The sequence below is a fragment of the Trichosurus vulpecula genome, chromosome 6 (genome assembly GCF_011100635.1).
Source record: "Trichosurus vulpecula isolate mTriVul1 chromosome 6, mTriVul1.pri, whole genome shotgun sequence".
Classification (NCBI taxonomy): domain Eukaryota; kingdom Metazoa; phylum Chordata; class Mammalia; order Diprotodontia; family Phalangeridae; genus Trichosurus; species Trichosurus vulpecula.
The window spans coordinates 216,955,997-216,968,099 of NC_050578.1; the positions used below are offsets into that span (position 1 = coordinate 216,955,997).

A 12,103-nucleotide genomic window follows, 5' to 3' on the forward strand; every position below is an offset into this window, starting at 1 on the left:
TAAGTTTCAAGCAGTAGCATAAATCTGGAGAACCAAGTAAGAACCTGGGAGAGGTTTACTCGGGAACGGGGGAAGGGGAGGTGGGGTGCCATAAGCAGGGAGGGGAGAGGGGGCTGCTGCCTGACTCTCTGGCAACACAACTCTTTCTCCCTTTGGGGGAATGGGGTGATCCAAAGGAGAGCCATCTTAGCTGTTTCTGGGTGAACATATTGTCTTTTGTTTTTTTTTTTGTTGAGTTAAGCCTGTTCTACATTGGACACTTTGGTAGCCTGAGTGCTTGCAATGGGAGCTGAGGGCCCTTTTGACTTTCTGTGGGGAGACCTAGACACAAGCCAAATTCTGATGTTTCCACAGAAAGCCCAGATTGGGACATGAGCCAAAAAAAGAAGTTTCCAAGATTGAAACAGGCCCACTTAAACTGACAGCAATAGTTCTGAGCCGCAGGTTATCATTCAATTGTTTTTTAGTTATGTCAGACTCTTTGTGACCCATCTGCAGTCTTCTTGGCAAAGATACTGGAGTGGTTTGCTCATTTCTCCAGCTCATCTTATAGATGAGGAAACTGAGGCAAACAGGGTTAAGGGACTTGCCCAGGGTTATATAGCTAGTAAGTGTCTGAGGCCAGATCTGAACTCAGGAAGGTAAGTCTTTCTAACTCCAGGTCCAGCACTCTATCCACTGCACCACCTAGCTGCCCTCCATAGGTTATACAAAGCTTCAATTCAGACAGCTAGGTGGTACAGGGCATAGTGTATCAGGCTCAGAGTCTGGAAGACCCGAGTTCAAATTCAGCCTCAGACACTAGGCAAGGGTCTTATCTATAAAATGGGAATGATAACAGCCCCTCCCTCTCAGGGTCGTTAGAACCAAATGAAGTGATGTTTGTGAAGCACTTTGCAAACCTTAAAGTGCTGGTGGTTATTATAGTTACACCTACTCCCTGGTCAGCAAGAGCATCAGTGCTCAGTGGCTCTTCACCAGTAAAAGGCGCTTCAGACACAGGAGTTGTGCATACTAGCGGAGTTTCCTGTTTACCAGGCTCACTGATTGCTACCCTCCTGTCCTGCCCAGACTCTAACAGTCTCCCATCTACATCTGCTGCTGCTTCACCTATCCAGTCACGTCTGAGGCTTATTTTTCCCCTGATGAGAAATCAGAATTCCTTCCATAATTCACCTTACAAAAGATTCTTCCTGGGTCTTACAAAATAGGGTAAATTTCCATTTTTGTGGAAAATTACTTTTTATGGCATGACCTTGGCTCACGCTGTAAAACACCTAGTTTTGTTGTACTTCCTTTTTCTTAGGTTAAAATAGTTTCCTATCTTTAAGCATGTATTGGGGGGGGGCGGGGGGAGGGGGCAGTTTTTAAAAGCAAAAGTGATTTTCCATTTCCTTCTGAATCTCCAGCCTTAGCTACGTCCTTCACAGAATGGAGAGCCAGTGCTCCTGGTGGTGTTACAATGGCATAGAGCCAAGAGAAGACCTAGGGCCATAGTCCATTGTCCCCAGGAGCAGGTTTCCCTCCTCCTGAAGAAGGAACCCTAAGGATGAATAGACCAGATTCTGAGGCAAATGACATACCCTGTTCATAGCTGAGCAATCATTCCAGACAAAAGACAGAAAAAAAACAATCAAACTTATCACCATTATTGCCCTGAAGGTTTAGACCAGTTTCATATAGAAGTCAAGCTTGTAGAAAATCTTTGCTAAAATAGAAAGTTTTGAAAATAACAGACCATAACAGACCTGATACCAGAAAGGAGGAGAGACATTTGCTATGGCACAATTAATGTCCTTACCTATTGTCAGTGATGTGGCTGGAGAGCATTCCATGACTGAAGTAACTTCGGAATGGCTACAAAAAAACCCAAAACATATTTTTAAAGCTTTTATTCATAGAAAGGAAACTCCTAGATAAGATGTACAACTGACTTTGACTTAGTACTTCCCATCAAACACCTGGTGGGTCTCAACCAATCACTAAGCATTTATTAAGCACTTTCTTTGTCAGGCACTGTGCTAGACGCAGGTGATCCACAGACCAAGAAGAACAGTCCCTGCCACCAGAGATCTTACATTCTAATTGGGGAAACGCCATGTACACATACAAGTGCATATAAAAAAAGGTACAAAGTAGCACAGGGGCATTGGAAAGGGTGTCATGTAGAAGGCAGCATTTGAGCTGAGCTTTGAAGGAAACAAGGGCTTCTATGGGGCAGAGGAGAGGAAGAGTATTCTAGGCAGCGGGAACAGCCAGACAGCAGAAAAGTATGGAGACAGGATGCAGAGGGAGATGTGGGAGGAACAGCAAGAAAGGAGGGGAGGGGGAAAAAAGGATGGAGGAGAGGGGATACGCATTTATTAAGTGCCTCCATGTACCATGCCCTGTGTGAAGCACCAGGCAAACATCATCTCATTAATCTTTATAACAACCCTGGAGGGCAGGTGCTGTTATTATCTCCATCTTACAGTTGAGGAAACTGAGGCAATCAGAGGTTAAGTGACTTGCCCAGGGCCACACAGCTAGTGAGAGTCTCAGGCCAGATCTGACTTCAAGTCTTCATGGCTCCAGATCCAGCCTTCTTTCTATCTATTGTACCACCTAGCTGCTTCTAACAGCAGGAATGCCATTTTGGATGGATCGGAGGCATGGAGGGGAATAATCTATAACAAGGCTGGATAACAAACTGGAATCAGGTTGTCAAGGATGCCAAGCAAACACAATAATTTGTACTTGATCCTGGAAGCCAGAGGGAGTCAATAGAGTTTACTGAGGAGGGGAAGGACCTAGACCTGTGCTATTAGCTAAAATAATTAAGCAGAAAGTAGCCCCAAATTACAGTTAGCTTTGAAATCTTACCTTCTAAATTTATAAGCCTAGGGAATTACTAGAGAGTAGCTGAAAATGCTTCAACTTTTAACATGACATTGGAAATGGAAATACAGTTATCAGCATAACAAATTCTTCTCATTGTATTTCAGGTTTCCCTGGTAAGATGCTGGGTTGAGCACTACCCAAATTTCACAAGAAAGACTACGGCTGATTTGCATTTATGTTCTCAACAAACTAATGCTTTTTTAAAAAATGAAACCAAAAATTTAGATTGTAAATGGGCTTGTTAGTTACCAGACTGTCAGAGACCCCACATCTCATTTTTATTTAATCACGGAAAATTTCATCAACTCTTGTGGGAAGGAGAGTCTGGAGGCAATGGACTGGGAGAAAGTTCTAAGCTTTGAGACAATGAATTAAATAATTTATGACAAATTCAGCTAAAACATAAATATGTGCTCTCCCTGTCTACCAGCCCATTTCCTACCACCAACAAACATGTCCATGACTCCCCTCTCTCCTGAAAAACCCTCAATGACCCTTCTCCCCCAACTATCACCCTCTATCTCTTTTGCCCTTTGTAGCTACAATAGCTGCCTCCACTTTCTCTCCTCCCACTCTTTTCATAACCCCTTACAATTTGGTTCTACCAAAATTTCTCCCTCCTAAGGTACTCATCATTTCTTGGCTGCTAATTCTCCTCTTTGACCTGTTGATGACTCTCTCCTCCTTGATACTCTCTTCTCTGGAGGTTTTCAGGACATCATTGTCTCCTGGTTCTCTTCCTACCTATCTGACCACTCCTTCCCTGTCTCCTCTGTTGGATTCTCCTCCAGATCACACCCTCTAACCTTAGGTGTCCCTCAGGTCCAGTCCTGAGTCCTCTTCTCTTCTCCCTCTACACTACTTCACTTGGTGATCTCATTAGCTCCCATGGATTTAATTACCATCTCTATACTAGTGATTCTCAAACCTGTCTTTTCTGCCCCAATCTTTCTGCTGACCTCCGATCTCATATCTCCAAATGCCTTGCAGATATCTTGAAATGGATATCCATCTTAAACTCAACGTGTCCAAAACCAAACTCAGTATCTTTCCCCCAAATCCTCTCACTATCTTACCTTCCCTGTTTCTGCAGAGGGCAAAACCATCCTCCCAGTCTCTCAGACTCCCAATCTAAGTGTCATCCTCGCTCTCTCATACCCCCATATTCAATCTCTGTTGCAAAGGTCCATTGATTTCACCTTCACAACATCTCTCAAATAAGCCCCCTCCCTTTTCTTCCCACCCCTTCTCTCCTCAGTCACTGCCACCAGCCTGGTGCAAGTCCTCATCACCTCACACCTGGACTACTGCAATAGCCTTCGGGTAGGCGTCCTGTCTCAAGTCTCTCCCTACTCCAGTCCATCCTCCATTCAGCCACTAAAGTGATTTTCCTGAAATGCAGATTAAGTCACCCACTACTCAAAAAACTCCAGTGTTCGCTATCACCTTTAGGATCAAATACAAAGTGCCCTTCATAACCTAGCCTCCTCCTACTTTTCCAGCCTTCTTACACCTTACTCTCTGCTACCTATTCTTCAATCCAATGACATTGGCCTCCTGGCTGTCCCACGAACAAAACACTCCATCTCTCAGGTCTGGGCATTTTCTCTGGCTACCCGCCATGCTTGGAAGGCTCTCTCCTCAGCTCCACCCACTACCTGCCCTGGCTAAAGTCTCATCTGCAGGAAGCCTTTCCCAAATCCTCTTAATTCTAGTACCTTCCCTCTCTAAATTATTCCCAGTCTCGCCTGCACCTAGCTCCTTTGCACATGCTTGCTAAATCAGGGCCTTGCCAGGTGCCAGAGGACAGGGGCTGCCTTTGCCCTTTGTACCCTTGGTGATTGGCTGGCTGATTGGTTAGTTTTACTATCAAACTAGAAACATGAACATTAGGCAAAGTGAACCAGCATGAGGTAATCCTTACCGGCTTACTTACCTACAGTTTAAATTAAAATGCCATCAAGATAATCTGGCCCTCTTCCCAGGTGCCTGTATTCACCTCTTGTCATGGCCATAGACGGAGAGGGTCTATCTTTCAACTCCTGCCCCAGCCCAAATGTGGACCTTGCTCAGTTCACAATGAGTTCCAGGCTGTGCCCTACCCAGGAGAGCTGAGGTTAAGCCTCAGCTCTTCATGCCATAAAAGGCAGGGATTTTGTTAGAACCACACATGACATCAAACTATCTTGAATCCTCACTGTATGGCCTTAAAGCCTGGTCTGTGTCTTGGTCACTACAACTCTGACATGCCTCCTCTGGTTCCTAGTACTGACCCTCCCATCCCCCCACCCTTCACTGAGTCCTGTGGCTATCTGACACAATTTGAAAACTGGAAGGGATCTCAGCATCCGTCTAGACCAACTCATACACTGAAGAAGTCCTTATTATTAAATACCCCACAAGTGGTCATCTAGCCTCTCCTGAAAGGCCTCTAAAGAAAGGGACCCCACCACCTCCTGGGGCAGCCCATTCTACTTTTGATAACTCTCATTGTTAGCAAGCTTTTCCTGACATCCAGTCAAAATTTGCTTCTTGGCATCTTCCACCCGGTGTTTCTAGTTCTGCCCTCTGGGGCCAAATAGAATATAAACCCTCTTCCCCGTGACAAATCTTCAAATCCTTGAAGACAGCTATTATGTCCCTCAATTCAGTCTTCTCTTCTCCAAGCTAAACACATCCAATTCCTCAACTGACCCTCATAATGTAGAGGGAGAAATGAACCCAAGGATGTAGAAATCCCAAACCAAAATTCCCAAGGCGAGGCCGCCTGGAATGAATTCGTGGACCCAAGCATTCTTTAAGTCAAGGAGAAAAAGATTTATTACGCTTTAAGTAAATAAAGCGGGCAAGAGTTCTTAGGGAACCTGCAACCATACAGGGCTACAGGGAAAGTTTAAGTACAAGATTTAGGGATGAAACCTGTCAATCAGGTGTGTTGGGGTGGGATTAGGGAGTAGTCAGGGCGTGATTAGGGGTTGGTCAGTTCTTAAAGGAACGTGCACTTTTTGTATCTACTGCACAGGTATCTCACCCAGAGTTCACTGGGAAATAGCCCAAAGTGGGGCTAGGAGGAGGAGGTGTGGTTTTGCCTGTGAAACGTCACTAAATCACCAGGAGTTCAGGGCTAGCTAGAGATACTAGCTAGGTTCCATCAAGTGGCTTGTTAGTCAAGATTAATGTAAGGGAGTATACATTTGAACTATGTCTAGGATATATGTTAGACTCAGTATATGGTCAGTTATCAACACCTAGGAATCAAACTATAATTGGGAATAGCTGCTCACTAAGGAAGAAGCAGAGATAATTGTGGGGCACACTGCCCCTTAGCTAGAGAGGCTGCCTGGGAAAGAATATGTTTGAGAACTAGATGTGTTCTGAAATTAGAATTCTGCCACAGGCACAGGCACCCAGGCAGAGGCTAAGGGGAAATGTGATGTTAGAATTAGGGTCTAAGCACAAGCACCCCATCAATAACACATGGACTCTAGGCCTTTTGGTATCTTAGCTATTCTCCTCTGGATACCTTCTGGTTTATCAATGTCCTTGATCCGGGGTGCCCCAAACTAAACACAATATTCCAGATGAGGGGAGAGTACAATGGGCCTATCACCCCCTTACTCAAAGAAGTGATGTCCATCACAGTGCCAACTAATACTGATCTTGCACGCACTAAAACCCCCAGATCTTTTTTAGAACTGCTGTCTATCAATGCCTTCACTATCTTACACTTGTCAATGTGATTTTTTTTGTACATAAGTGCAAGACTTTATATTTATGCCTGCTGAATTTCATCTTATTAGATTTAGCTCAATATTCTAGGCTATTAAGTTACTTTTGGATACTGTCATCTGATGCGTTAACTTCTCTCCCAACTTTATGTAATCTCTAAGTTAATGAGCACATAAAATATGTGTATGTGTTTATCATGTCACTGATAAAAATGATAAATAGAACATGGCCAAGTACAGATCTCTGGAGACATCCTGCTATGCTGATGCTAAACTATTGAGAACTAACTATTCTTTGTGTCTAGCCACCCAACCAGTTTTGAATACATCTGATTGTATCTCTTATCTCCTCATCTTCTCCACAAGAATAGCACATCAGCTTTATCAAGAGGTTTGCTAAAGTCTAGGCGAGGTGTATCTGCAGCACCCTCTTCTCATCTCCTAGTTCAGTAAGCCTGTAGTAAAGAAAATGAGGGTGGTCTGCTGTGACGGGCTCTTTGTGATCAGGGCTTCCCTCTCTACATGTTTACCACCCATCTCTTTAATGATTTCTCTTAGGGTGTCCTCAGGAATCAGTCAATTCCACTGACCTTTAGTTTTCGGACTGCGATATCTTCTCCTTTTTTCAAAATCAAAACACAATCTGCCCTTTTCAAATCTCTACCTCTCCCATTTTCCATGATCTTTCAAGTATCACTGGCAGTGGCTCAGTCATCACATTTCTCAGTTCTTTCCTGATGATGTCATTGAGGCAGGTGAGGTGACCTGACCTGCATTCATCAAGGACAGACGGTTCTCTTGCTGTCTCTCTTCATTTATCTACTCCTTGTTGGTGATCCCATCTACTCCAAGCAAAGGCCCTATCCCTTTTGTGATCCTCAACTTTCTTTCAATATAGCTTAAAACCCACACTTTTTGCCATGTTTAGCTTCCCTCGACAGTCTGAGCTCATTTGAGTTTTAGCATTCCAGACACTACTTTTTACAGGTACGTGCCACACTCATGTTCACTCTCTGTTATCTGGCCTCGCCGCCATCTTTTGTACATTTCTTTTTAAAGTCTGAGTTGGCCGGTGAGTTTCCTGTGCATCCACATTCAGATAATTGCTTCTCCCTGGAATTATTTCCCTTCGTGTCTTCAGAATTCCATCCTTGAGCATCTCCTATCCTTCTGGAACTTCCTCTGGAACATTCTAGTCCATGGGATCCTACCTACCTTTTTTCAAACTCTTTTAAATATGTTTTCCTAAAATCTAGGATGCACGTCAGACAATATCTGGACCACCTCTCCTTTTCTAACCTACCCCAGGTTTCCATCATTCCCACCCCAGCTACTAGTTCCTTTTCTGCCAGTGAGAATAAGATCCAGAATAGAATTTCCCCTTGTTTATTCCGCCATTTTCTGAAGGCAAGTCAAGGAGTTATTAGATGCTGGTTTTGGCAGAGAGAGAGAGAGAGCTCCAGCAGATGTCTGAATGGCTACACCATATCTCAGTGCAGGCTGTTTCTCAAACTTTTCATCTATTTCCTCTTTCTGTACAGGCAGTCTATAGTATAATCTTCTGATCACTTCTGTTTCTCCCTCTTTTGACCCCAAATATGCTCTGATATCCTTCTATCCTTTATTTTTTCACTGTTCCTTCTAGGTTCCCTAAAAGAGGGGGCTTGTGGTACCTGGGGACCCAGACAGCACAAATACACTATTTACACCTTTGTGGTCATTGTGAGACCTAACTAAAGAGACCTTGCTGGTTAAGAACAAACTCCATACCCAAGACAGAACTCTGTACCCCAAAGAATCAAGAAACAACATGCCAACTTTTCTAAAGAAACTATCTGGGAAAGTCTAGGGGATCAACAGTAGGAATCAATCAGCAGTAACAACTCTAAATTTAAAAAGCGAAACCCTCAAGTCAGAGACCAACCAACCCTCTGTCATCCTACGACGGTCCTCCTCTTCCTGCAGTCGTTTCTTCCCCACTCCCAACACTCTCCTCCCTAACTATACATACATACCTCACCCGCCTGGAACTCTGAAAGTTCCAGTAGGAAGGGGATTTCCGTGTCAAAATTAGCAAAGAAGTTGGTCCACTGGTGTTCAAAAGTCATTAAATCCTAAGAAAAATAGAAAACAGAATTTATTGGTTTATAAAAATATATATAAAGGGAGTATTTCAAAATACAGCACTTTGAAGCAAAATCATTATAATGGATCAACAGGCACCTCATAAGAACATTCTGCACTGACTGGGGGAATGGAGCATAATAAGGTGAATCTGTCTGGAAGCCCACATAAGGAGGTCTAGTCCTCAAGCACCAAAAAGACCCTGTTCTATGATGATCAGGCCTACCAGGCAAGGCCCCTCAGGCTGGTCATCGGGTGAGGACCTCCGTATTTCTGCCTTCATGGGTTACAGAGCCACCAAGCCAAAGGAGTAGCCCTAGCTTGTACTAAGGGGAAGCAATGTCAGCTAAGTTTCATTCTGAGTTTGCTGGAACCCCACCCAGCTGTATCTAAAAACGTATCTCCGAGTCCTCAGATGGTGACCTTCTGAGTCCCCTCCTACTGGACCCTTTCTGATCACTAAGAAATAACTGCTGTTGGAGGAGGATGTTAGACCTGGGGCCCAACATTCCCTGCCCCAGCCCCAAGTTTAAGAACATATTTTCTTTATGCACACAAGAATACCAAAATTCAGTGTTTCCCCTATGGTGCGCCTACCATCTCTGCAGGAAAGGAAAAGATGAGGTGGAGAAGAGACTGATTCTTTTCCTTGTCTCCCAGAGATTCCACCTACGTAATAAACAAAGCGCACTCAATGCAATAGAAGATGTAACTAGACGTGAGGAGAGAAAAAGAATAAAGAGCCTTTGGACAAGAGAATACAGCATGAGAGGCAGGGAGCACCTTGGCTCAAGGAAAAGCAAAGGGAGAAGCTCCTTCCTGCCAAGGGCAGGGACAACTTGACCTAAGTCACTAAGGCCAAACCTGCTTAATAAATGTTTGTTGACTCTGAATTTATGACTAGGAGAATAAAGTGGCCAAGAGAGGCTTCGGAAAAGCTGAGAAGTAGATTCAAGGGCCTTCGTTCCAGCTTATTTACCCAACTCCTGATTGGCTTTTTAGTCATATGAGTCTTACTCCAAAGAGATACTAAGTGAACAAAGAGCTAAACACTAGGAAAATGAAGAAAACACCAGCTTGGAGAAGCCAGCAGTTAACAGGAGGCTCTGAAGGATACAGAAGCCAACAGTTTTCTAGCAAAGATTTATTATCAAAACCAGGCTTGGCTTTCATGATCAAACCCCTGAGATCGTGAATGAAAAAATCTAGCCTCAGAATGGACAGCGTAGTTGAAACTCAGTCTCTCAAAATGGAAATTATAGTGTTCCAGATATTAAAGATAACAACACTGGTTCATTAAGTGCCAAGTCTATATGGATAAGCAAGATCCAGAAGCAAAACACAGTATTCCAGTACTGGATAAATCCTAGACTACTGTGGGAAACTAGAAAGCAATTTGGCAGAAATTAGGTTTAGATTAATATCTTACATAATACATTGCAAATTAGCTCCAAGTGGACATGTGACCGAATAATAAAGGTAATATTTTTTAAAACTACAGGAATATCAGTTTAAAAAGCTATAGGAAAGGGGCAGCTAGGTGGCGCAGTGAGTAGAGCACCAGCCCTGCAGTCAGGAGGACCTGAGTTCAAATCTGGCCTCAGACACTTGACATGCTTACTAGCTGTGTGACCTTGGACAAGTCACTTAACCCCAATTGCCCTGCCTTCCCCCCTACAAAAAAACAACAAAAAAAACCTATAGGAAAATGGAAGAAGGTACCTGTTACAAAAATGGCTGGGGGAAGGGGGGAAATTCTTTTTTTTTTTAAGTCTAAAATTAAATCCATTACTAAAATCAAAACAAAAAACCTGTTGACAACCAAAAACCAAAGCAAAATCCCCCAAAATAAAGAATTGGGATTATGACTGACATAAAGTTTAGCTTCTTGGGGAAGAAGTAGCCAGCCCTGTCTTCAAATCAATTAGTAACCTTGTGATGATGATCCGGAAAAACATAACACTGTAGCTTCTGATCAACAACAGATGAGTGCTGACATTGAGATACTTCAGCATGGCTACCCCCTCTACCATTCACAAATCTGGTGTGTGTTTTCTTCTCATATAATTTTTTTTTCCCTTCACCTTTTCTGAATTTATTTATTTTTTAAAAATTATTTTATTATTTAATATTTTTTAGTTTTCAACATTGATTTCCACAAGATTTTGAGTTACAAATTTGCTCTCAATTTCTACCCTCTCCCCCACCCCAAGATGGCATATATTCTGACTGCCCCTTTCCCCAGTCTGCCCTCCCTTCTGTCACCCCACTCTCCCCCCATCCCCTTTCCCCTTACTTTCTTGTAGGGCAAGATAGATTTCTATACCTCATTGCTTGTATGTCTTATTTCCCAATTGTGTGTAAAAACAACTTCTTTCTGAGCATTTGTTTTTAGAACTTTGAATTCCAAACTCTCTCCCTTCTTCCTTCCCCACCCACTCTCCTTGTGAAGGCAAGCAATTCAACATAGGCCACACATGTATCATTATGCAAAACACTTCCATAACAGTCATGTTGTAAAAGACTAACTATATTTCCCTCCAACCTATACTCTCCCCCTTTATTCAATTTTCTCCCTTGACTCTGTCCCCTTTTCAAAAGTGTTTGCTTTTGATTGCCTCCTCTCCCGATCTGCCCTCCCTTCTATCATCCCCCCTCACTCGTCCCCTTTCCCCCTACCTTCCTGTATGGTAAGATACCCAATTGAGTGTGTATGTTATTCAGCAAGGGAAATTCTTAACTAAATAAGCAACCAAGGTGATCATAAGAGATTAAAATAGCCTATACTTCAATTTTGAAAGTTTTATATGATCAAAATCAATGAATCTAGAAAAGAAACTATGAAGTAGAGGAAAGTCTTTATATCTAATATTTCTGATAAAAGTGTGATATGCAACTTTTATTGGTAACTGGTACAAGTACATAAAAGTACATGTGCTTTTCCCCAAAAGATAACTGATCAAAGATATAAAGTTTTTGCAAACTATCAATAATTGTATTTTAAAAGTTCCCTATTACTAGGAAGATAACTATAAATTAAAATAATTCTAAGGTTTCTTCTAACTCCAATCAATATGGCAAAAATGATAAAAGACAAAACCAATTAGTGTTAGAGAAGCAATAAGAAGAGAGCCATACTTAGATCCTGGTTGTAAAGCTTTGAAATGGTCCAATAATTCTGGGAAACAGTTTGAAGTTATGTGAAAGAAGTCACTAAGCTGTGCAGATATAATAAATATACCAATGACGACGCAGATTAAAGAAGAGAAAAAAAAGATACAGTCTTCTGACATGATGTATAGGTCCCACTCATATCACAAGAAAGTCACAGATAGAAAGAAAGCCCCCATATATACTGATATGTAAACAGC

General features: G+C 42.6%; 1 protein-coding gene across 2 annotated transcripts in view; it reads right to left on the bottom strand.

The window, feature by feature from the left end:
* C6H20orf194 (chromosome 6 C20orf194 homolog) overlaps positions 1-12,103 on the bottom strand; it is a 173,827-nt gene that overhangs the window by 92,937 nt on the left and 68,787 nt on the right. For both annotated transcript variants that reach the window (XM_036763212.1, XM_036763213.1), the window contains exons 8-9: positions 8,624-8,722; positions 1,802-1,857 (exon numbers count right to left, since the gene is read on the bottom strand). In XM_036763212.1, the coding sequence (XP_036619107.1) occupies positions 1,802-1,857; positions 8,624-8,722 (155 nt within the window). The remainder of the gene's footprint in view (positions 1-1,801; positions 1,858-8,623; positions 8,723-12,103) is intronic.